The sequence below is a fragment of the Sturnira hondurensis genome, unplaced genomic scaffold (genome assembly GCF_014824575.4).
Source record: "Sturnira hondurensis isolate 20B ecotype Veracruz unplaced genomic scaffold, ASM1482457v3 Scaffold0007406, whole genome shotgun sequence".
Taxonomy (NCBI): domain Eukaryota; kingdom Metazoa; phylum Chordata; class Mammalia; order Chiroptera; family Phyllostomidae; genus Sturnira; species Sturnira hondurensis.
In genome coordinates, this window is record NW_028080037.1 from 10,411,109 (window position 1) to 10,437,492 (window position 26,384).

The window sequence follows — 26,384 nt, forward strand, 5'->3', positions numbered from 1 at the left end:
AATGGCAGTCACTTCAGAACCCAGCCAGGCAGTTCCCCTAAAAGTTAAACACAGGATTATCTTATGACCCAGAAATTCCACTCATAGGCATATGCCCAAGAGGATCGAAAACATATGCAGCTACAAAATTTGTACACAAATGTTCATAGCAGCAAAGAAGTATTCAAAATCATGAAAGGCATGGACCTACATCCAAGACTGCTCTATCCAACAAAGCTATCATTTAGAATGGAAGGGCAGATAAAGTGCTTCCCAGATACTGTTAAGTTAAAGGAGTTCATCATCACCAAGCTCTATTTTATGAAATGTTAAAAAGACGTATCTAAGAAAAAGAAGATAAAAAATACAAACAGTAAAATGACAACAAACTCACAACTATCAACAACTGAACCTAAAAAAACATAAAACAAAAACAAATTAAGCAAACAACTAGAACAGGAATAGATTCATAGAAATAGAGATAATGTGGAGAGTTATGAGCAGGGTGGCGGGAGGCAAAGAATGGAGAAAAAGGTACAGGAAATAAGAAGCATAAATGGTAGGTACAAAATAGACAGGGAAAGGTTAAGAGTAGTATGGGAAATGGAGAAGCCAAGGAACTTATATGTATGACCCAGGGGCATGAACTAAGGTGGAGGAACAATGGTGGTGGTGGGGGGGTGGTACAGAGTGGTGAGGAATAAAGTGAAGAAAAAAATGGGACAACTATAATAGCATAATCAATAAAATATATTTTAAAAATAAGGAAATAAAGTTAACACATGCTACAACATGGATAAACTTTAAAGACATTTTGTTAAGTAAAAAAAAAACAAAAACAAAAAACAATAATAGTTCTGGCTGGAGTGGCTCAGTGGATTGAGTGCTGGCCTGCAAACCAAGGGGTAGATGGTTTGATTCCCGGTCAGGGCACATGCCTGGGTTGTGGGCCGGGTCCCCAGTGGGGGACACATGAAAGACAAACACACATTGATGTTTCTCTCCCTCTTTTGAAAACAAGCAAAAGAAAGAAAAAAATGGATTCATGAGGAGCAACCATATATTGAGGAAAAAAGAAAGAAAAAAACAATAACAAAAGAAAAAGAAGATTATACCATGTGGGAGATAGCCAACATGCTGAAAATATCCAAATCAATAAAGTTATTATTGGTGAAAACTAACAAAAAATTAATAAGATTGATTTTTTCCCTCTTAATAGGCCCCCCTCAGTAGTGACCTAAAACTAGTTAAATAAAGAGAAAAACTAAGGATCCAAATTTCTGAATCCAAACTACATTCTCCATATAACATCGTCCCCTCCCTATACCACAAAGTTGTAAGGAATAAATAACGTGTACGTGATTAAAAAGTTTAACGTGCAACACACCCAAAGAAGAAAGTGCTTAGTGTCACAGACGCCTCAGGCAGTCAACTCCACGAGGCCGTGTCAGTGGACACCAGAGCAGAAACCATTTCTTCCCGTGTTACAATCACCATTTCAACAACTTTAAGCGTCAAGTTCTTTGAGTTATACAAACATAGAAAACACGATGACATCATCATTAAAAAAAAATGCCATCTAGACTTACAACTAAAGTAGGTTTGATGGTGACACCATGATGCTAACCCACAGCTCTGCTCCTCTCTCCCTAAGCCTCCCCAAACCACCTTCTTCGGCCTTTATTTTTAAGTCCTTCTCATCTCTGGGTGAACAGAGAACTTCTGAAAACACAAAGGAGACTCCTTACACTGTTGGTAGGGATATAAATCCACACAAACTACCAACACTCAAAAAGCACATAACCGTCAACCCAACAATCCGTTTCCTAAGAACACACCCCACAGCCATAACACCCCCAGAGGTGCAGGGCGTTCCCGCTGGGTGTGTATGGTAACAAGAAATTGGAAGTAACCTAAGTGTCCATCAGCAGAGGCCTGGTTTAGAAGGCGAATCATAGACTCACCATGGAACACTATGCAGCCCTTGAAAAGGATGAGGCCCACCCATGTGTGTTATTAAGAACCACTCTAAGATAACATCTTAACTAAAAGAAGAAAGGCGTTTTGTACAGTGTAGCATAGTGTGGTTTGACCTTTATAAAAGAGGGCTGAGAAAATCTGTTTACTTTCTAATACTTTTAAAAATATAATTACATAATACAAAATAAATGAATTGTTGGGAACCACACTGCCCGGTTTCAGGAGTTGTAACTGCCCCCCAGGGCTAAGGCTGAGTGAGCGACCTCCAGAATGCGAGCCGCTAAGGACACAAAGCTTGTCTCTGGCAGCAGCGCTGCTTCTGCTTCATCCCCTGCCCCCAACGCTTGGTTGGTTAGTCAGAGACAGGTACGACCCCTCAGAGGAGGGGCAACCTAAGCCAGGCACGATCACTTGGGAGGCCCTCAAGGAAGGACTCAGGGGGCCGCAGCAAAGAGGGAGTGATGGACCCTCGGGCCCTGGCTATTCTGACATAGCCCGAGTCCCCATTTCCATCTGGGAGAAGCGCTTCCTGACTCTAATCCACTTAAGCCTAAAACCTACTATGGGGAAGGCGGTACAGCCCTTTGCCAGCTAGAGCGGGATAGGGGTGATCGGGCAAGAAAGAGTTCCTGAAGTCCTGTGAAGCCTGCTTTGTTTAGAATGCTCTCATTTAAATGGTAAGGGTCCAACAAGAAGTTTGTTCCTCAAAGTTTTATGGCTCTTTAGCTATCTGACCCTGACTGAGAATAAACCCTCATAGTTCCCTGAGTGCTATCTATTGTTTGATCCTTACCTGCATTCTTAGGCAAAACAAACCCAATAAAAGCCCATTGAAGAAAAGGCTCTTGGTCTTTCTCCTCTGAGAGACTGACCACCTCTCCTCCCCAAGCAGATCATGTCTTGGTAATTTCATTTTCATCAGTGGCAGATGGGGGGACTTGTTAGCAAAGTTGCCCCCACAATGAATAATACAGACATGCAGCTCCATGCAAAAACTATTGCTGGATGAATACGATGGTTGACTCTGAGTAAGGGAACTAGGATTGGTGGGGGAGGGAGGAGGTGAGACTTACTTCTCACTTTTTATCCCTTAAAATTATTTATCATTTTTACCATATGTCTGCATTTCTTAGTCGATAAAAAAAATGTCAACGACACTCCAACCGCCACTTGAGAACATACCCTCTGGAGTAGAGGACTCCTTTCGGCGGCTGGACGGCGGGGCGAGCAGGCTCATGGCACTGGGCTGGTGCTCAGGCGACCGCACAATGGCAGACATGGCAATCTGCTGCCTCGCAGTGGCCGGAGTAGACGGGTGCGGGTGGTCTGTGGCTTTCCGGTGAGCAGCTGGGAAGAGAGCGGCCCAACACCATTTGGTTAACTGAGTCACCAAAAGGCCCTGTGGGTGGACTGGGTGGACATAAGCCAAGTGGACTGCCCCTGGGTTATCTTTCAAGGACAGCAAACCAAAGGACACGCACTGTACCAAATCAGCAACACCAAGGATGCTGTGAATGTTTCCGACTTGGGATGTCTGGACTGAAAGCTTACAGGCCTAAATACAGATGCTGAGCTAGTCTTGAACGGTCTCCTTGAGAGGGGTCATAGAGAGTCGGGCGCCCCTACCTTCCTCCCGGGCGGACCGGAGCTCAATGCGGGTCTTCTGAAGGGCTTCCTCTAGCTCTGCACAGCGAGCTTTCTCCTTCTCCAGAGCCACCTTCAGCTCATTGTACTGCAGAGGAACCTGTGTGGGCAAAGCAGGGTCCTCTTTCCGTCGACTAAATAAACCCTAGCAATGGAAACAGAGATATCTCCTAACTCCTGGAAACTGGCACTTTAAACTAGCTAAAGGAACTCTGACTCAGGAGGAGCACACCACGAAAGCCAGGAGCATACTCACTGTAAGCAGATTTAGTAAAAATGGCATGTGAAGGGGGAGGGGGAGACTGAGCCACAGCCCATTCCAGCCGGCTGGAAAAAAAATAGGGGTGTGCAAGTTTTCACGGAGAGGGCTTAAAGATGCTTGAATTGCCACCGTCTCTTCCTTAAGCATTCCCAAGGAGAGCCATCTCCTCAAAAAATGAAAGTGGAGGATGGAATTAGGATAAACGGCTTGGAAATTACTCTTGCCTTGAATTGTCTCAAGATTCTTAGTTACAAGACACAGAGATGAGTGTTTTTTTTAAAAGGAAGCAAAAAAAAGAATGAAATGCTAAAATGATGTCAAAACAAGGGGTTTACTCAAAAAATGCAAATGGAAACATGTGTTGTACATGGAAGAAAAAAAGAAAAACACAGTGAGACGAAAAAAAAAAATGGAAACACCCTGACTACATCAAGTGCCATAATCCAACAAGAGCCCACTGCTAAAACAAAAAAAGGTAAATATCATAAGCATCACAAACACAAACAGTCACGCAGTGTGCCTTCCCCTGTGGGGACCACGGGGAAGGAGGTGCTTCCGCATGCTGCCCTTAGCCCCTTATTGTCAACACGGCATCGGGACGTGGAGACCAACTGCCTAATTCAGGCCTATCCTCAGTATCCCCAGTCACCAGAGTCACTTCCCAGTCACTTTCCTGTGAAAGTGCAGCCACTGCTTCTCGGAGGAGGAACTGGAAGGCACTTAATTCCTTAGAGACCTTTTCAAACCGAGAACACTTGGCCAGACCTAGTAGGAGGGCTTCAGCAGTTATGGGAAGTATGTGAAAAGAAACTAATAAAGCTTATTAAATTATTTAAGCTAATTAAAAGAAATCTTCCCACAGGCATCTATATTACAGGAAACCTGTCCATAGTTGGTTGTTTGGAGATTTTTTTTGGGGGGGGGCCATTTTTTAATTTGTCTGCCACGACTTTAAAGGGATGGTATAATTGTCTAGTCAGGCATTTTAGGCAGGTCACTTTGGCTCTCTGAGTCCCCGGTCTCTTCACGAGCCAATCAGAAGGACTGGGCCACATGATTTCTAGTCTTTCCTGNAAAAAAAAAAATGGAAACACCCTGACTACATCAAGTGCCATAATCCAACAAGAACCCACTGCTAAAACAAAAAAAGGTAAATATCATAAGCATCACAAACACAAACAGTCACGCAGTGTGCCTTCCCCTGCGGGCACCGCGTGGAAGGAGGTGCTTCCGCATGCTGCCCTTAGCCCCTTATTGTCAACACGGCATCGGGACGTGGAGACCAACTGCCTACTTCAGGCCTATCCTCAGTACCCCAGTCACCAGAGTCACTTCCCAGTCACTTTCCTGTGAAAGTGCAGGCACTGCTTCTCGGAGGAGGAACTGGAAGGCACTTAATTCCTTAGAGACCTTTTCAAACCGAGAACACTTGGCCAGACCTAGTAGGAGGGCTTCAGCGGTTATGGGAAGTATGTGAAAAGAAACTAATAAAGCTTATTAAACTATTTAAGCTAATTAAAAGAAATCTTCCCACAGGCATCTATATTACAGGAAACCTGTCCATAGTTGGTTGTTTGGAGATTTTTTTTGGGGGGGGGGCCATTTTTTAATTTGTCTGCCACGACTTTAAAGGGATGGTATAATTGTCTAGTCAGGCATTTTAGGCAGGTCACTTTGGCTCTCTGAGTCCCCGGTCTCTTCACGAGCCAATCAGAAGGACTGGGCCACATGATTTCTAGTCTTTCCTGGAGTCCCAAACATGTGACCTGTAAGCTCTCTGGAACACCACACCTGTGGCCCACTAACCCCTCTGGAGTCCTGTACAAGGGCCTGTGCATAAACCTCTCCCTCTGCTATCATTCCCAGCCCCATCTCCTAGGTTTAAAAAAAAACAACAACAACAACAAAAAACAGAGACAGGCATCACAATTTTAAAGGCCATGAACACAAATTAGTTTGTTACAGAGTTGACAATATCCTCTCTTTAAGAACTATTCTGATTATCTCAAAAACCTACATTTCGACCCAAAATAAAATCAGAAAACAAATGTTTTGCTTTCTCTGATGTTCCCTGGATTGTCTATCACTGTGGTTTCCACTGAAACCTAGCGACCAGGCAACACGTCGAACCCCCACTTTTCCAACATGTGTCACCCACCTTTTTCTTTTTCGCAGGCTGGTCCATTTTGGCTTGCAGAAAATCGATGAGTTTGGTCTGTTGAGAAATAGTGCCTTCCATTTTCACCTTTTCATGAGAATAAAGAACCTAAAATTCATGGAAACAAACATAGCCTCAGACACAGAAAAAACTATATTTTTAAATTTGGTACTTTAGGGAAAAAATTAAGTGTTTAGGATATTAGCATATAAAAATTCAACACAAACAGTCTGTCGATATTTATTTACTCTTACAGCCAAAAAAAGGTGGGGAGGACAGACTGAGGGGTGGCTAGATATGTAAAAAAGTTAAAATAGCAAGCAGTTAATATTAGAATCTCGGGGGTGATTATTGTAGAAATTTTCCAACTTTTCTGTTTGGGAATTTTCATGATGAGATATTGGGGCAAACAGACAGCGGTACACAACATAAAGATACTGACCGTTTCACCAGACGGCTCTCAGCCATCGGGCTCTGCCTCCACAGACAGTTGTTAAGTAAATTCCCTCTGCCAGTTCCCACCTGAATGTTCTCCAGCTGATACTCCAGATCGCTCCTCTCTGTCTTCAGCAGGTCAGCCCGATCTAGAGCTTCTTGCAGCCCTTGAGTCAGACGGAAAATATGGTTCTTCTGCAGGTCCATCTGCTGCTGCAACTTGGCTTGCTAGTGGGAAGAAAGGCCAGAGCAGGGCTTGCTAGCCCCCACAACACAACTTTCCCCCCACACTGTGCCTAGTACCAAACTAATTTCAGGCTTAGCACCAAGCGTTCAGCTTCTGAAATCATCTCATTCCAGAATTACCAATGGACACATGCATAGTCAAGTAGAATTTGCACAGAACTCTCTGGAGGCCAGCAAGTCCTGGGGCATCCACTGTACCAGGCGGTCCAGGCTGGCGGAGCTGCCTCCCCAGTCAGAGCTGCGGTGAAGGCTGTTTTGGTTTTTAAGAGTATGGCCATCTAAGCCCTGGCTGGTGTAGCGCAGTAGACTGAGCGTGGACCTGCGAACCAGAGGATCATGGTTCGATTCCCAGTCAGGGCACATGCCTGGTTTGCAGGCCAGTTCCCAGCAGAGGACACATGAGAGGCAACATACATTTATATTTCTCTCCCTTTCTCCTTCCCTCTAAAGATAAATTTTTTAAAAATTTTAAAAAAGACAAGTCAAAATTAAAAAAAAAAAGAGTATGGCCATCTGAGTTGGGGAGGAAGGAAGAAGAAGATCCCAGATTCCATGTAAGTGTTGGTAAAACCCAGTAACATTTTTCAATGCAGTATACTGAAAATAGTTTTGTGCTGGAAATCTCTCCAATTTTTACAATGGAAGTCAACCAAGAATAAAATAAAGAAGGCTGTAATGATACTGGCTTTTTGGCTCTTTCCTAAAATGCTTATTTATAAAAAGCAGGAGAGAACAGCTACCCTGACAAGATGCTGCTTGATTTCATCCAACCCTTGGTTCGTGGTCTAACCATACTTGCTGTGGCCCCCAAACTCTTTTCCTGGGCCGCCTAAACCCCTGGCAGACTAAGCACAAAGGGCTAATGAAGAGCAGTACCCTTCACCGTGGGAGTTGTCAACAGACAATGGCAATGGCAGTGCTCTCAGACCCAGCAGCTGAGAGCTGCCCACGGCCTCAGGACGTGCTGACCTCCTTCGTCTCATTTCACTCCCCTCCATCTCCGTTTTCTGCCCTCCTCTTGATAGGCATCGCAGCACAAGGCACAGGTGGCAAACACGAGGCCCGAGGGCTGAATCCGACCCTCCACCTTGTTTTATCCGGCCGGGCACCAGCGGCAACACTGAGCTCTCACTTAACCGTTAAGGAGCAGTTATGTTTATACAGCCCTAAAGTTACATTCGGCCCTTTGAAGGCAACTGTGAGGCTGACGTGGCCCCTGGTGAAAATGAGTTTGACACCCCCAGAATAAGGGAACAAACCCAGGCTTTGGCACGTCAGAGACTCTGGTTTAAATACTCAAAGGAACACTTATCAGTCATGGGACATGGGCAGCTCCTATTGCTCCTTAGGGCCTGTTTCTTCATCTGAAAATGGGTATAAAACACTTGCCCTCACTGGGTGACACACTGAGTGCAGTGCTGAGCACACAGTAGGAGCGCAACAAATTTCAGTACTCTCCACTTCCCTGTTCTCTCCCCTCCTCCCACCCAGCTCAGGTGCTCCCCTCTCCCTCCCATCTGCCTTTCCTGTCCCTACCGACTCTGCCGGTCTCTCCCCGCTCACTCCTCCACAGGCAAGAGATACTGTTACTAACCAGACATCATCTGGCCTGCGAGCCAACCTAGAACCTCTGAATCAAACCCTAAAATAAAAAAAAAAGCTAAGATAACTTCTTCAAGGGAGCTATCTACGCCCTGTAGCAGGAGTGGTTTCTTCTGCAAATTGCCCTCTTTCGTTTCTTCCCACTATTTTAGGACAACATTAATTACTAGGCAGGAGGCAGAGAAACAAGTGCTGGGCATAAAAGTCTGTCTGGTAACAGCCAGGCCCAAGATTTTTCTAGAAAAAAACACAGCAACCATCTCTTAGATTTCCAAGAAACAGGCTCCTTATTTACCATAATAGAAAACAAGACATTTGTGATCAATGGATGTTTTTCAAAACCATTTGCCTGCTTCCCAGAGAGAAGCAAATGGAGGCTATTCCTGGTCAGTCTTAGACTGAAAGGAGGGCTTTAGTTATGGGCCTAGGTCTGTCCAACCATTTTACGAGGGTGACATGAGACTGGGAGGAGCGTGAAGAATCTGGGTGGCAGAAACCAGAGCGCATAAAAACCCTAAGAGGAAGTTCAATAGGATGGTATTTTTAAAAACTACACCTGAATAAATACAGGGCATAAAGATGTAAAAAAGATAATAAAAAATAAAAAGACTTAAGGGCGCACAGGTGGCGACTTAACAGACCGACGGGCAGCAGGGCTCCCGAAGAGCCCTGGTCACCGGAAGAGGTTTGGGAGTCCTGACGGAAGGGGACGATGCTCCGCTGTATTCCGTGCTGTTCGGAACATGCGGGCTCCCAGAAACTCTCTTTGAAAAGCGAGATCTACCAGAAAAGAGCCTCACAAACTTGAAACGCTTCATTTAGAAAAGACAAGGGGGTTTGGAGTGAAGGAGCAACTTAGTTGTCACACTGACCACCATAGAGATAATACGAGTAGTTATCTCACAAGTGTCGCAAGGACTATACAAGTTAACTCATATGAAGTACTCAGAAAGGCACCTGGCTGGTAGTAAGGGCTAATTACACATTAGTTATTTTGATTAATAATCAAGGAATCAATATTAATCTGCTATTTTAGTTGGAAATATCAGGCCACTCTCTATTTGCAAATGTTTCAACCTCAAAAACCAACGGGTGGAGGTTATAAGCTTTCATCCAAAATAAGAACGACTGTAAGAATTCGAGTTGCTGAAAAATCGGGCTGGGCTGTCCAAGTCCCTGTATTTAGGCCGAGGATCAGTGAGACCACCCGTGAGGAGTGAGGGGAAGGGATCTCTGACTTGGACAGAAAGTCCATTTGACCTGGATCAGCAAACAGACCTTCATCTTTGCCATTACTTCCAACAGAATAACAGCGGCTGTGAAGTGCCACAGAGAAAAAAGCACCTGAGGCCACGTGGGGCCCAAGAGGAAAGATTTGGGAGAAAGAGCCACGAGTAAAGTCTGCCAGGGGCGATGAGGAAAGAAAACAGCGATGCCAAGTGTTGAGGATTCGGACCAGATGACTGACACATAAAAATTGTTTCCGGCTCTGCGACTGATTCCGACCCCACTGACGAGTCTCTATACCTAAGGACAAGGACAACTGGGTTAAGCCCTTGGTCACATGCTTGCAGGGTGCACACCGCAACCCTATTCAGGCCAATAAAGATCGTGCTATGTTTCATAATGGTTTCAGCTGTCAGTGAAATCTGCCTCAAACTCAATGTCAGCCAGATGTCTGTGCTCCAAAATCTATCTGTGAGGCACGGACTGGGAGACTGCAAATGTTCTCGTGCAGTTTCGAAGCAAGACCGAGGGGACTGAATCAGGGTTCCCGCGTCTATTCCCAGCATTGCCACTGACTCACCATGTAACCTTGGACCAAAGTACTGAGTTGTCAGGGCCAACTCTCCCTCCTCAGAAAGAAAATAGGACAGGCGACATCATCGATTATTTCTGTTCTTTCTGTTTCCAACACGTGCCTGACCCGGGGACTTTGCCTATTCATTCCAGATAAGAGACTCGAATTCTCTATCTGACCACCAGGGAGACTCGTGAATTTCTACTAGAGTGTTCTCAGTGCTGCCTTTAGTGAACTTCCCACCGCGTATAAATATATATAATTAATGTTATTTAAATATTTTATGTGGCAAAATATATATCACGTGGAATTTAACATTTTAACCGTTTTTAAGTGTGCCGGTCAGTGGCACTGAATACATTCACAATGCTGTGCAGCTGTGACCACCGTCCATTTCCTGAGCCTTCCCAAACTCTCAGCCATATTTTAGAAAGTATTGTTCTATCAAACATCCCAAAGTCACGTGCAAAATTTTCACCACACTTTTCAAACAAGAGCAAGCAATATTATTTCTACCAGCAGGGCCTTTGGGAGCTATGGGTATCATACAATAAAACATCAATTAAGCAGAATAGGCACTCTGTTAATTGAAGTGTCAGCTCACTATGAGTTAAACAGAACATTTAAATGTCTTTTTTACAGTGCATTTGTTCTGGTTCGCCAAGTCTAATGAACAAAGCAAAAACCACTAGAGATTCAACATAGCGGGGTTTGCCTGGGAGTGGGAAGTAGTTACCACTTCAGCAATTTTCAGATTTCTGCTAATAAATACAGGAACTGGCAGAAGGGATAGGTTTAAGAGGTCATTTGGTCTTTTCATTTTGTGTCTCAATCTCAGGGGATAATTTTTTTAATTGAATTAACTAAATGTTGGAGTCCTCATGAAATCTGTTAGTCAGCATCAGCTATACAAGTATCTGTAGTGTGCACTGAAGCTATTTTGCATGGATGTTCTAACAGCCTAAAAACTTAATACACTTTGGACATGAAGAACAATTTAATTCGATATTCATTCGCCATTGCCCACGTATTTAGCGAACTTCCACTGGGAACACACTTGCTGTGGGCCCCACACTCCGTGAAGCGCCACATGGGAGGACACAAATGACAGTGACCCCCCGGCCTTCATGACACATGGTTTTTTCATGTGCTAAGTCCCTTCAACAAAGTCTTTAGTGACCACCTCACTCTTCCTCAACAATTTCAGTCGCAAACTTCGAACACCTCATCTGGACCTGACCACCTGAACGCAACAAATCTCCGTGTTCCAAGCTGCACCCAGCTCTGTCTGACTGGTGCGCTACACTCACCTCTTCCAGAAGCCTTTGTTTGAGCTCACGTTCCGTCTCCAGTTTCTGTTGTAAACTCCGGGCATTCATTTCAAGCATGGCATGTTTCTTCTCCAGGTCATTGAGCTGGACATTTGGAAAAATTGGCCACGGTACCACATTTAGGAGTGCTGGATGCTAATGACTCTTGCAAATACCCACAAACCTTCACACGTAAATAATCAAGTTCCCAAGGTCAGAACATAGATACTGTTTTCTAGAAGTATACCACAAAAGTCCACGTCAGAGATAAACCCCACAGAGGTCATTGCTATGAGGACGGGAATTATTTGTAAGGGGTAGGTCACACAGAGAGCTGTGACAAGTTCCAAAACAGTGACTACTGAAGAATTTAATTATCTGACATGCTCTGGTTAAATTAAATAATATTCATATGCTGCACATTTACTACTTACCAACGATAATATCAGGGGCTTTGAGGATAAAAGGATGAACAAGCTGTCTCAAGAATATTGCAACAAGTCACAAAGGCAGAAAACGGCCCACAACTAGACACGTACAAAAATAGTGAAACTGCTTTGTAAGTTGTGAATTTTGACAAGAGGTAGGAAAGAAGTTCATCCTGAATCACGGTCACCAAGAAAAGATGGTCTCTGCATGTCTGGAGTCTTAAAGGATAGGTAGGATTTTGCTATGAAATATTTTAAGAATAGTCAAACAGAAAAAAAAACATTCTTCAAGTTAAATAAAAAAGGGTTCTCTTATCTCTAAAATTTATTTTCATCATGGTTAAAAAGCCAGTATCGAGGAACTCAGAGATATTCCTGAGTGACAAGCTCTAGCCCTGAATCTAATCGTGGTATTTCTATCAAATTCTGGCAAGAAAATAATCGTGGATGTCCTAAAGACGGATGTTCATCACCGAGTTATGATAATAAAAAACTGGAAGAAGCTCAAATTTACAGTGCAAGTGGAATGACTAAAAGAGGTATCTCTATGAAATTGATGTTTTTAGAGTTACATGTTTAAAAAATATTCAATAATTCAAGAAAAGCCCCTAGTTATGTGATTAAAAAAAACATTGTAGAGCTATTTCTATAGTAAGAACCTAAATTTGTAAATGTGTGTGTGCACACATAACATATCGTGCAAAGAAAAGAGTAAAAATAAATCCACCAATGTAAGAGTGATGACAGGTTATCAGTCATTTTTTTCCTTTATTTTCTTTGGTTTCTGTATCTCCCACAAGGATGCCAAATAATTCCCTTTATAATCATGAAATAACAGTTATACGAATACAAAATTCAGATGACTTCATGTGTGTGTGAAAAAGTGTGTCTGTGTGTATACTTCAGATTTCTCTGACCTCCACTTACGTTTATCTACAACATTGAAGCACCTATTTCAAATCTCTCTCAAGACTATTACATAAAATCTCCGAAACACTGATACATCACTTTGTAAATCACTTCGTAACACGGAGTGTGACGTGGACAGGATGCACGTATTTCCAGTGAGAAAGTGCCGAGGGCTCGCACTGTCGTCAGACTTATCACAGCCCTGGACTTGGGACGCAGGCAGACCGGGCGGCCTATTACTGCAGTGACAAGTGATCTTAGTCCTTGTCACCACGCACTCCCTGAGGATGCTCGACATTAAATCCCTAAAGCCTTCTAGAAATCAAGAGTCAGAAAATGAAAGAGCTGTGCGCCCAGATCGAAACTCAGACTTCAGGGGCCCAAACAGGGACACGGTAAGAAGTCGCTGACTGACTGATGCCCCAGCACCCACCACACCCACCCCCCCCTGTGGCCGACCAAGGATGTCCCACGATGACGCACAACTGTGGGGTCTCACTGGAATGAGTAAAAGCGAGTTTATGAAATACACTGACCACAGACTGCATTTGCATTTTTGTCAATCGGGCCTTCTGAAAGTAGGAACTGCGAGTGTGTTCCTGAAAGGCAGAGGAGACGGGTGCTGACCTTGTCCGAGAGGCTCTCGGCTTTCAGCTTCTGTTCTTTGAGAGCCTGCTGCAGAGCGAGGATCTCAGCCTTGTGCTCCTTCACGGCCAGCTCCACCACCTGGCGCGACTCGGTGATCCGCTGATCAGCTCTTGCCCTGCCGGAAAAACACAGGCCTACTTTCAGAAGCCCCACCGTCAACGATCTGGAGAAGGGAAGCTGGCCCGTGCCGAGTGCCGATAAGCAACAGAACAGGCTGTGGGCTAGGTAGATGCCCAACCTTGATTCTTAGCTCCAAACTATGTCTTGCTTATTACAGAGCGAAGGTGTGACCCACTTTGGGCCTTGGGTAAAAATACTCTTAAAAAGTAAAGTTCCTGTCAGTATTCACTTGGAAAGGTTGACTAGGAAAGGGCATTTTTCCAAATGCAACTGGGCTGGATGAAATTTTTAAAACTGTCACACCCTCCCACAGGAGTAGAAGTGGAATGAGGTCCCACTGAAAGACCGCCAGGTGCAGAGGTTCATGGGCGACACCGTTTGAGCAAACATTTCCTCTCCTTAAAGCATATGCAAGACGTTAAGTGTTTTTTATTTTATTTTATTTACTTATCTTTAGAGGGGAAGGGAAGGAGAGAGGGAGAGAAACATCAATTTGTGATTGCCTCTCGTGTGTCCCCTGCTGGGAACTGGCCTGCAACCCAGGCATGTGCCCTGACTGGGAATCGAACCTCGATCCTTTGGTTCGAAGGCCCGTGTTCAATCCACTGAGCTACACCAGCCAGGGAACGTTAAGTGTTTTTGTGTGCTCATCAGGAAACGGAAACTTGAATCTGATGAATGTATCTGTCAATGAGGTTAGAGGAAAGAATAACTAGAAGCAAACTGGAAAAATCACTTCCCTTCCCCAGGGAGGCCTCATGTCCTGCCTATTCCGTACCCGGGAAGGCAGGCAGCAAGCTCCTCCAAGGAGCTTCCCTACACTGCAAACCCAACCTGACTCAGCCTTCCAGGACAAACTCAAAGGCCATCAAACCTCCATCAAACCTCCATCAAACCTCCCCCAGTTTCTCCACGGGAAGTAGCTCTCCTTGCTCTGCATCCAAAGCACAGACGGGCCTCCTTCCTGGCCCACCCCACTCTCTGTTTTGAGTGATAACTATCTGCATGCAGAGGTCATCTCCTCCACTGGACTCTTAGCCTCTTGAGGACAAGAATTAAGAATTAGATTTTACTCACCTCCGTATCCCACAGCAAAACGGGGGCAGAGGGCATTTTATTACTGCCCTGAAAGTTGACACAAAATATCTACCGAAGCCCAGCCCATAAATACTCCCCTCACGTGTGGCTGTGCGCCTCTCAATGCTGAAGCCAGCCTGACGACCGGAACTGTCTCTGAAGAACTCTAGAAACAGCTAGGATGGGAGCTAACCTTGAGGGCAGAGCGAGGGGGTCTGGGCAAACGCAACCAGAACATACTAAGAGGATCCGGGGCCCGAGAGTTCAGAGGGAAGCAAGAACGGGAGATGTTAACCCAGCAGTCCCTCGGGTCAGCGAATATGGTGAGAGGATATCCAAAAGAGGGAGGGTTTCTACCAGTTTCTGTTGAAATTGATGATTCTTATCTCTAGACTCTAAGCTTTTCCTAGTTTAACTGACAGTATAGGCTATAATATCCAACACATTCATAATAGTTGAGTCTCCTATAGTCAAGTAAATGTGGAAAATACCAAAATGTGTCTGACAGAATCCAACTGAATGATAGACGTTTATCTTGCTTAAGGAATACCGCAGGAAGGCAAGTTTCGGAGGAAGGTGATGTTAGCGAGACTATGAAGAATGGGTACAATTCGGCGGTGCAGACCTGAAGCTGTGGGGCTAACTCTAGCTTGTATGGTTCCTTGGTGCAAACTGGAAAAAGGCACTTGTTCTTCAAGACCATTTGTTTCCATCTGTTGGTAAACTCTTCTCATACGTCAGTTCTGTTCAAGCAAAACACTTTCCTGCCACGAGCTGTAAGACCATCCTAATAAATCTTCAAACCTGAGACGTCTTCAGTGTGAAAGGCACCACCTAGAGCTATGCAGCACACAACCCGCATTGTCGTGGCCGGAAGGGGATTCTGTGCCGGGGACTGGAAACAAAAGTGAGAAAGCAGAGAAGAACACTGCCTGAAAGCATTGTTCTTTCTTATCAAGAAAGGAGAAAACCTAAACTATTCTTGCAAAGCAGTTGCTCTCAACTGGGGGCGATTTTGCACCCCTAGGGGTCATGGGACAATGTCTGGTTGTCACAGCTTGAGGAGGGGTGCTACTGGAAGGGCACGGACCGGGAGGACGTGTGACATCATAGGGTGTGCAATGGCAGCTGCCACGACAAAGGATTGTGCAGCCCAAACTGCCCACACTGCCCCGGCTGAGAAACCCTGAGATAGAGGGAAGACCAGCGTTACCCACAAGCAGGATTAGAATGGTGATGGTCTTGCGACATGGTTGCAGTGATATGCAACCTGAGGAAAGAGTTTCTGCAAAGAAAGCACTGAGACGTTTGCCACGCTCGGACTCCTGGGTCTCTCCACGGAGTGAACAGACATCAATCAGCTAAAGCCACAAAATGCAAGTGACACTGACCATAGTTACAACTCGTATGGCCGGACCCTTCCTGGTTTGCCCAACAGTCTCCCAGCTTTAGCACTAAAAGTCTTTTGTCCCAGAAACCTTCTCAGTCCTGAGCAAGCTGGGACAATAGACAATTGGTCACCCTGTTCACGACTGTCAGGTGATCTTGCTGGAGTCACCCATCACCGGCTCTCTACAAACAGAAAGGCCCACCTGCTCTGCTTCTCAGTGTCCAGCATCCTCTGCAACTCGCGAACTCGACACTCGAACTGCGACTTCTCGTCCCCCAGGACGCTCCTCCATGCCTCCCACTGCCGCTCCTTCTCCAGCAGCTCGTCGTTCAGGGCCTCCAGATCCATGACCTGCTCCTCCAGCATCGTGCAGGTGGTCTTCAGGGCCTCCATCGTCTGCAAATCAGTACCTGAGTTGGGCCTTGTCCCAAATGAGGATTTCCTGGGTGTTCCCTTTGTCAGGTCCGTTTCAGAAAAGCACAACTTTCTCACCACAGCCTGAAATACAGCTGACCTCTCTCTTCGGCCGACTGAGGGGACCAGATGAGAACGAGCAAAGGGCCATTTCTGCCCCCATGTAACAGGCAGAGCCCAGGGTAAGGCCTCAGCTAAAGACCAGAGGGCACACACTAGCCTCCTGGAGCAGTATGTTTTACTTTTAACTTTTAAAAATCAAAATAAAGAAGAACTACGCACTTTTAAAAGCCATTGTTAAAACCCTCAAGCCTACAAAACAGACACAATATGAAAAAGAGCCCATTTACTGGACAGGCTCGGTCTCGGACGCCGGGGGGGAGATGCGCCAGGCACTCACGCCGACCCAAAGGGGATCGGGCACCTCGGACGCCGTGCCCCGCCCTTACTTGCTTCTGGCTGGTGAGCTGCATCTCTCGCTCGGTGATCTCGCGGCGGAGATGGTCCACTTCACTTCGCAGCTGCACTATTTCATCACTGGCACCAGAGGCCTCATCCAGTTGTTTGGACAAGTAGAAATTTTGGTTGTTGAGCTCAGCGTTGTCCTCCGTCAGCTGGTTTAGCTGCTCCTCCAGGTCTGTGATTACCTAAAAGATAAACAGAATCTGGTTACACACGCTGGGAGTCCATTTTAAATGAGAAAATGCTTCTAGAGCCGTGGATTTCTGAAGCTGCAGGACACTGGCAATCAGTGAGCAGCTCCAGTGTTTGCCAACCCAACTCCAAGGGCCAAACCCAAGCCTCCATGCCCACCCGCTGGGTACTAACACACACACACACACACACACACACACACACACACAGCAGTAGCAAAAGAAAAGTCTCCATTTCTAACTCAGGGCTCACCTGGAAAACGTGGCAAAAGCAAATCAATCAAAAGTCAAGGCCATACAGAGGGGCAACTTTAAGTGAGATGAAGTTCATGGACAATAATATAACGTGGGAAATGCAAACTGAGGAAAGAGGGAGGAAGACCGCTTCACAATTAGCTAAGGAAGCTGAAGTGCCCACCACATCATCTATAGCAGCGGCCCCCACCTTTCGGGCACCAGGGACGGGGTTTCCCACGGAAAGGCGGCAGGGGGTGGGCAGGGGGGAGGGACAGGAGGCAGAGCTCAAGAGAACTCCCCTCCTAACCCAGTTCCTATCAGGCCACGGAACGGTACCAGTCCTCAGCCCAGAGGTAGGGGACCCCTGATCTATAGGAGGTTATAAATGGAGACTGTCTTAGAAACTGAAATAAAGTTCCATCAAAGAAGACTTAGTGATAAACACGAAGTCATTTTAATAATATCTCAGGCAATATATTTAATTTCTTGCAACAAAGGGAATAAACTTTAGGGACGCTCAGAGTAATCCTGAAAATACAGTATTATACTATGGCATCACTTTAATGGTTTTTATTATACAGTTAGCTATCAGAAAATGGGAAGGCATGTGTATGAAATTGTCATTTTATTGAGAGAGATTTAATCGGGTTTTGCTAAAGTATCTTCCCGCTCGGCGGCGGAATGACTTCAATGTCAGTGTCGTTGGCTTCCCTATCCTCTTGCAGAGGCTTTAACCCACAACACCTTAGAAGTTCAAAGCCAATCTTCTTATAATAGTCGGAACGAGGCGCACAGGCAGTAAATTAAACTCTATGTAACAAAAAGATGTAAATTAAAAGGAAAGGGCTTTAAGCCTATGGTTATTAATGGTTTCCAATTTTCAAACCTGGAGCAGAGTTAGTTTATGAAACGTTAACACTGTTTCCATGACCAATTTCCTACTTAACCACCTTTGATTAGCAATTAAAAGAAGAAATCTTCCCAGGCACATAGAAATCAAGAGTGGCAAGTTAAGTACATTTGTTCAGTGTGGCTCAGAAAACAGCTTTTCATTTTGTTAACTGGGTGGACGTATCTTTAACGCAGTGAGTGGTCCAGGAATGTGTATTTAAATGTCAGAAGTCCTATTAATTCCTAATGTGCTGGCATGAAGCATCCCGTCAGGAACAAAGCGGGGAGTAAAGGTTATCCCGTCGGGTTCTTAGCTTTCTGCGCGGGGCGGGGAGGACAGGAAAACGCTGCTGGCTTGTCATTCCTGGCCAGCAGTTAGGCCGCAGAGGGACCCGAGTTACCCTTTCTGTATCATGGTTAAATCTCCTACTACCATAAACAATGAATAAACAGCGCTCTACAGTTCAGTGGGTCTCCTCCTGCTACGTAGCAAACCCACTCCTTAAGAGACTGTTCACACTAGACTGCAAACGTCTCCATTTAACACGATGCTTCCTTCTACCTCCTCCCCAGAGAAGAACAAAACAGGCGAACCGGCCTGGGAGCTGTGCAGTAAAACGCATTCAGGAGCCCCAGTAAGCCGCACGGAACTTCGCTGGGTTGGTTGCTCCATCTGTGACACAGAGATAAACACTATATTCACTACCCTTCTGTTTCTATGGTTTTAATGGCTTGCATTTTCTCACCAACTATTCCACCTTAGCGAACCACACGAAATACTAGGGATAAAAATTAATCGCGCCTCATTGTAAAGACGACAGTGGTGCCTCTTAGGGGGCAGAGACTACAGTCGATTTGCTCACATAAGACTATCACATGGCCAAAATTACTTCCTTGCCATCTGAAGTATTTATTTCAGCCTTTGGGCACCTACGTCCTTTGATATTTATGACAAGAAAATGCAGTTTGTTATGAGTCCATTTCTGCCACCTCTTCTCCTTCTCCCCAAATTAAACTACAAATTGCTTAAGAAGAACCGCTTGGAAAAAAGTCAGTTAGGTGCCAAGATTGTAACTCTCACTGACACTGAGATGGGCCCGTTGGAGCAGGACGTGCCCTTCTAGTTCCCTCTAGTCACCTGCTTGTCCAGGATGGGCGTGTCTCAGGTCTCTGACTTCTATTTACAATCTGTGATTGCTGGTTCTAGATTTTGCCGTTGCCTCTGTTTTGCCCATTGGACGAGAGAAGGTTGATGTGTTTGTGTGAAGCACCCAAACACTCATGAAAGCATTTTAATTCATTCAGAGTTTTGTATATTCTCTCTGCCCAAGCCACAGCAGGTCTACCTAGAGTTGTGGTATTAAGTGTTACACACACACACACACACACACAATTGAGTTTGCAGATATCGAACTGACTTGAGACAAGGCAGTAATTTCATGGTCTCCATGGTTTAAAAAAAGTATAATAGACTTTTATAGTAGGTGGGTTTGAACCAGATAATGTGCAAGGAGAATTCTTGGGTCTACTTTGTGGCCTTCGGTATATTCTCTCCTCCACACCAAAGGCAAATATTAGAGTCTGTTGACCTTTCAACTCTAAGGATAGAGCGTAAAAAAGATAAACTTTAAGCCTGATGGCCTATTGCATCCTAACAGTAAAAAGGATGAGAGAGACAGTGGTTACCAGGGCTTTCTTACATACTGTTTTTGCAGATAAGATATCAGAGTGCAGTTCTAAGAGAAAATACGATATAAAAAAATGATGTGTGTCCAAAAAAAATATCCACTTGGGGTTATCTGCTGTTTTCCAAGGTTTTCGTGCAAGCACCAGGGTCTTGAGAAATAGATGTACCTCTCTCCCCAGGTAGGAGACACACATCTCCTACCTGTAGAGGAACATTACCAGGTAAATGTTCAAGAGCACATTAGAGGCGAAGAAAACAGAGAATGAGCACCAAGCTGGAAAGAAACAGGACTCAGGTCCTATTTTAATGCCTGGTATTTTCTTGAAGGCAGCTATTTGCATATTATTTATTTTTAATCTTATAGCTGACAGATTGATTCATAATTAAAACTGTGTCATATGTTTGCCCACCAACTCCCCTCCAAAACAGACTTAGGTAGAGTTTTAGGTGCCAGATTGAATCAAATCCTTTTTTTAAACCTCTTCAAAATATAGAGATGGTCAGAGCTCGAAAATCTTACTGTTCATGAGCTTTTTAAAAGCTGCTAACTGGGAGCCCCTATCAATGGAGTTATTATACAGGAGTTCCCAGCAGTAACGAAGATGACATTTCCCTGAAGCGTCTTGAGAGCAGCCTCTGAACCTGCAAAAGTATCACGAGATTGACCACTGCTGCCCAAATGTCATTCTAAAGGGCTGGTTTTCAAACTTTTTTATGAGCCATAACCTTTTTCTAAACAAAGAATTTGCTTTTATTTTATAAACCCAATATCATAAAGTAACAAGAGTAACCAACACTGTTTGGCACTTTCTACGGACCGGGCCCTGTGCAAGCGCTTCGATGCATCACCTCCTTTATTTCTTGTAGGAATCCCATGGGGCAGGTATTATTACCAAGTTTCTAATTCTGTGACTCGGTGTTTGCTGAGTTTTACTCTTTCTGAAATTTGAATGCATATTGGAACTAAGCAGCTGTCTCTCTTCCCTAACCCAACCTCCAAAAAGCAGTTATTAAATAAATTATGCGTCTCATAATCGATGCTATTGGAATCAAGAACAATGTTATCTCTATTTTACAGATAAAGAAACAGGCTTGAGAGGGTCACGTCACACAGGCTACTGAGAGGCCAACTTAGAACCTGAACCTGGGCTGCCTGACCCCAGAGAGCACGGTTTGGCCCAGTACGCTGAGCTAGCCGAAAAGTGGGTGGGGTTCCTCCTCCCACTTTACCTGCCAGGGCTCAGTAAAGGAATGATTAGAACTCACTGTTCCAAAGCAAATTTGAGGAATAAAGAATTTGAAACTTATATAAGTTGAGAAAGTAACCAAATTAATTCCACATATTGCCATATTCTATTAAAAACTAAATTTCCAATTTTAAAAATGTGGGGGAGAGTGGATTACGAAGGAACACAACGAAACTTTTGAGGGTGATGGGTAGGTTCACAATTTTGACTGTTGTGCTGGTTTCATAGGTGTGTATGCATTTCAAAACTCGTCAAGGTTTTGTACTACAATTACATCTCAATACAACTATAACAACGTGTTTTTTTTTTTTAAGTCCTTATGCCTAAAGACTAAAAAAGGAGAAAGGAAATCTCCAGATGAAGGATTACTGATATACACATTTCAAATACAACCAAGTTTATTTTAGGAAAATAGAGTAATCTAAAAATATCACCACCATAAAAAGATCTAATTTTATTCAGTGATCATTTATGAGCATGTACGTAATATAAGCAAATAACTCTTGTGTAGAATAAGAAACCAAGACAAAAAGCAACTAAGAAAGTAGGGCAAAAGAGTACGGGAACAGAATGCCTCAACTCTGGGAGGAAGGGAGGGAGGATGGAGGGCATCGACAGACATTTCGAAGGGGCGCCCACCCTGATCGAGCCGTCAGCATCAGGAAATAAGGACCAAAAATCCACCTGCCGGGTGCACTAGACTCAAATGAGAGGGACGGCTCGTGACCCAGCTATTCCACTCTTGGGTATATGCTCATCGGAAATAGTGCTTATAGCCACCAAAGGACTTGTACAAGAATGCTTCCCAACAGCTCAGCTGATAGCAAAAACAACTCATACACTGGAAACACCACGCCGTAATGAAAAAAACACACGCACACAAATTTTTGACAGGTACAACATGAAGAATCACACAGACAGTTTAAGTCACAAAAAGCTAAGTCAAAAAGCTAAGTTCCAAAAGAACTTCACTTAAGTGAAGTTCAAGAACAGGCAAACCTGATCTATGGAATCAGAGGGCAGAGTAGCGGTTACCCTTTAGGCCAAGGATGCTGATGAGAACATGAGCAAGCCCTCTGGGAACTGGAAACGCTCTGTATCTTAATCTGTGTTGTGGCTACATGGCTGTCTACACATGTAAAAACTGCACTGTGCCGTACACCTAAGATCAGTGTACTGGATGAGGTCCATCCAGAAAAAGTCCAGCCACCGTTAATGCTTGTATAACTGCCTCTACAGCCTGAAAACCCCCTGCCTTGGGCTAGCCTGGGGACCGTCCACACTGGAGAAGGATGGGGAGCTGTGCTGGGACTTTTGGGGCAGCTACTGAAATCTGTAAGTGGTTGTGCAGTGAAACGTATTTGGGTCATTCCAATTATCCTCCCTCCAGCATAAAGAATGGTTTTAAATGTTTAAAACTGGCAGAAGCCCAAGAAACCAAAGTTCTGGGGCTCAGAAATGCCAAATCAGCTTGAAAGCATTAACTGCTTCTAGCTAAAAGTTTGTATCAAAAATCAGCCTTGATATCACAGAGAGAGAGCCCCTTTTCCTTCTTGGTTTGAATTTTATGCTATTTTAATCATCTTTGGTTAATACTCACAGTACAGCTGTTACGAAGGGCATCAAATTTGCGCTGGATTTCATCTCTATGTGCCTAAAAGGTAAGAAGTTGATTATAAATTTTCCACAGGGAGGAATACAATTGTACAAGCTTTGGGTCAAATACAGAGAACAGTATTTGCATAGAAAGCCATGGCATCTGTTTTTCCAAGAATTAACTGATGAACTCATTCCCGACATCTGAAACGTAAGTTACGGAAACATGTACATGATGCTGCGTTAATACCAAATGAATTATTTTTTTTTCAATTTAATCTTTCAATTACAGTTGACATACAACAAGGAACTACTTGGACCACACATGTCTACCCCTTACAAATATGTGTGAACATTCATACTAACGTCCAGGGAGGAGTGGAAGAAAAAAACATAACAACAATGAAATTTTTACTCTTCTTCCTTTGCCTTGTTCCCCAAACTTAACCTTTCCCTCTTCCCTCTAACTAAGCCTCCCCCACCAGGCCTTCTCCCAACACACACACACACACACACACACACACACACACACACAGGACAATAGCCAGGACATAGTAGGAACTTTTGAGGGTTTTTTTTTATCAAAAGCTGCTGTGATTCAGAAACCCCACAGTAATCTTGGAATAAATATAGAGGCAGAAATGCTTCTTCCAGCTGACAAGGACTTTTTGAGTGCACACCACCTGCCAGACACACGCAGGGCTTACACCTTCATTCTGATGAGGGAAACTAGAACATAAATAAGCAAATGATTATAAACTTTGACACATGCTGTAAAGGAAACAGAAAAAGGGAATAAGGTGGTTAGAAAGGAACTTAGATGGGGTGGTAAAAGAGGCTTCTCTGAGGAGGTGAGGATTATACTGAAATCTGCATGATAGTGGGGAGCCAGCCATGCAAAGAACAGAAAAGGGCAGAGGGAACAGCACGTGCAAAAACCCTGAGGTGAGAAGAGGATTGGTGCCTCTGATGAGCAAAACAAAACAAAACAAAAAAAATCCAAGTGACGACAGCAGAATTTTTTCAACTTTAACCTGTGACCCAAAGGCAAGCATGACAAGTGGGATTTTTTTGGTGTGTTTTATCCAGTGAAATGGAGTAAACAGGATAGAGTAAAACACATCAGGACACACCTTTTCTACAACAGAAAACACTGCTGTAGAAAATTTGAGACATCATAATTCATCAAGTTTAAGTTGCTATCAGCTGTAAGGCTATCACAATTTTATGTAATATTAAAAAAGAAAAAGTGCTATCAATTAAACCATGATATGCTTATGTCTATATGACTATATTGTCATATATAGACTATGATTATAAGATGCATCCTCACTTCGGATACTTTAAAATCAATGAAATGCACTACATATGCTCCCTTGTGTTAAAATGCAAGGTAAATGTATTCTTCTGGAGGTTGTAGCCGAACGATTTTGGAAAACCACCTGGCTAAAGCACCATGAGAGGCAGAAAACATGGCTGCAGATGATGGAAGAGAGGCAGGCAGGGACCAAGGGTCCTGAAGGGCCAGAAAAGGCCCTTCAAAATGCAACTCATTGGAAGCCAATGGTGCCTTAAGAAGCAGACCTGCACGATATGACTGCCACTGTGTGATGCAGTAAGAAGAACAGATCAAAATAAGACAAAGGGAGGAAAGGGCAGGGAAACCACTGCCATTCAGTGAAAAGAGGACGGTGCCAAAAGGCAGAGGGACATGGATGGAACTGAGATCTCCTTTGGGAACACACATAATAAGGCCTGCCGATGAGCGTGGGGACCAAGGGGAAGAAGGTCAAATTCTAACAGCTTTGTGATTTGAGAGACAGGGTGGGTCATGGCACCGTTTACTTAGCTCCTAAAGCCCAAAGAAGAATCCAGCTTGGGGCAGAGGCAAAAGCAGTCCTCTTTAAAAAAAAAAAAAAATTAGTCTACATCAGAAGGTCTACAAGACACTGAGGCAAATAGTTTAGAGCTGTGATGTATTCTCTAGTATGCCTATTTTGCCACAAATTAACATTATAACTTTATGACAGCAGATTGGACATTGCAGAAAAATAATTATGACCTTGAAGACACAGTAACAAACTGCAAAATGAAACAGGCAAAGGACAACACAATGAACAAAGCATTAATGAGCTGTGGGGCAACTTCATGCGGCCTAACACACAGGGTAGGGAAAAAATAGGGTTACAGTTGTTCCTATGGAAAATAATACAATAATTAATAATACAAGAATAAACTCTATTTCACATACTCACAGCTGTCAACCTACTTTTGCCCCACCTGTACATATAAATCCCTGAAGGACTGCAGGGATGAGACAGAGAAAGGATTTGAAAAAATAATAGCCAAAGATTTTCCAGAGTTGATGAAAACCATAAACTCACAGATGTAAAAAGTTCAGTGAACCCAAGCACAAGAAACATGATGAGACTTAAGTTAAATCAAAATGTTTAAAACCAGTAACAAAAAGAAAAATCTTAAAACCAGCTAGGGAAAAAAGATGAGTTACATATATAGAAACACAGAGAAGAAAAACGGATTTCTAAACAAGGAGTGTAAGGTAAGTGCAGGAAGCAAGCTAGAAGACAGTGGAGCAACATCTTGAAAACTACAGGAAGGCAAAAAAAGAGAAAGAGAGAGATAGAGAGAAAGAGAGAAAAAAACCCTGTCAACCTAGAGTTCTATACCCAGCAAAAATATCCTTCAAAAATTAAGATGAGCCCTAGGTGGTAGAGCTGAGTGGACTGAGCACCATTCTGTGAAACAAGAGGTCACTGGTTCAATTCTGGGTCAGGGCTCATGACTGGGTTGTAGGCCAGGTCCCTGACTGGGGACGTGCAAGAGGCAACTGATTGATATATCTCTTGCACATGATGTCTCTCTCTCTCTCTCTCTTTCTCTCTCTCCACCCCCTTCCTCTCTCTCTAAAAATAAATAAATAAAATCTTAAAAAACATTAAGGTGGAATAAACACTTTTTCAGACACGCAAAAGGTGTGGGAATTTGCCACCTGCACCCCTGTACTATAAGAAATGTTAAATGAAGTCCCTCAAGCAGAAGGAAAATGACAACCAGAAACTTAAATCTACACAAAGTAATAAAGAGCGCTGGAAAAAAATGGTATAGTAAAACAAAAATAGAGAGTTGTATAGACAGACTCGCAAACAGATTCATAAGTTGAGTTATCACTTAGAACTAATTTCCAAAAATGTAGCCAATATTTTTATGGACAAATTTAATAGATTATAATTTTTCCCTTAATAGCGATGTGCTTTTTACCCAGCAACAATACAAGTGATTTTTTCCTTGAATAGGGTAAGAATATAACTTATCCAAAGTAGGCCCGTGGCCATCTACACTGATGTTGAAATCTCATCTGTGAGCAAGCAGCAGCCTGTCCCAAAGACCATCCAACTCCTTTGAGCGCATTTCAGGATCACCAAGGACAAAAGGCAAGGGTTCTTCCTTAAAGAAGAATAAGACCCATGAATTAACAAACTCTACAGTAGGAGTGAGCAAATTTTTTCTTTCAAGGACTAAATAATAAATATTTGGGGGCTTAAGGGCCATTCAGTCTCTGTCACAACTACTCGACTCTGCCCTCATAGCATAAGGGCAGCCATACTCAGTATGTAAAGCATGGGCATGACTGTGTACCAATAAAACTTTA

The 26,384-nt window shown here is 43.9% G+C and overlaps 1 protein-coding gene across 8 annotated transcripts in view; it reads right to left on the reverse strand.

Moving 5' to 3' along the window:
* Window positions 1–26,384, reverse strand: part of CIT (citron rho-interacting serine/threonine kinase) — a 150,661-nt gene that overhangs the window by 21,472 nt on the left and 102,805 nt on the right. For 6 of the 8 annotated variants that reach the window (XM_037052225.1, XM_037052223.1, XM_037052224.1 and 3 more), the window contains 9 exons: window positions 22,719–22,772; window positions 16,853–17,050; window positions 16,192–16,385; window positions 13,382–13,517; window positions 11,418–11,522; window positions 6,546–6,686; window positions 6,024–6,131; window positions 3,586–3,748; window positions 3,142–3,306 (listed from right to left, as the gene is read on the reverse strand). In XM_037052225.1, coding sequence (XP_036908120.1) covers window positions 3,142–3,306; window positions 3,586–3,748; window positions 6,024–6,131; window positions 6,546–6,686; window positions 11,418–11,522; window positions 13,382–13,517; window positions 16,192–16,385; window positions 16,853–17,050; window positions 22,719–22,772 — 1,264 coding nt within the window. The remainder of the gene's footprint in view (window positions 1–3,141; window positions 3,307–3,585; window positions 3,749–6,023; window positions 6,132–6,545; window positions 6,687–11,417; window positions 11,523–13,381; window positions 13,518–16,191; window positions 16,386–16,852; window positions 17,051–22,718; window positions 22,773–26,384) is intronic. The other 2 variants (XM_037052227.1, XM_037052226.1) reach the window with 1 other exon arrangement.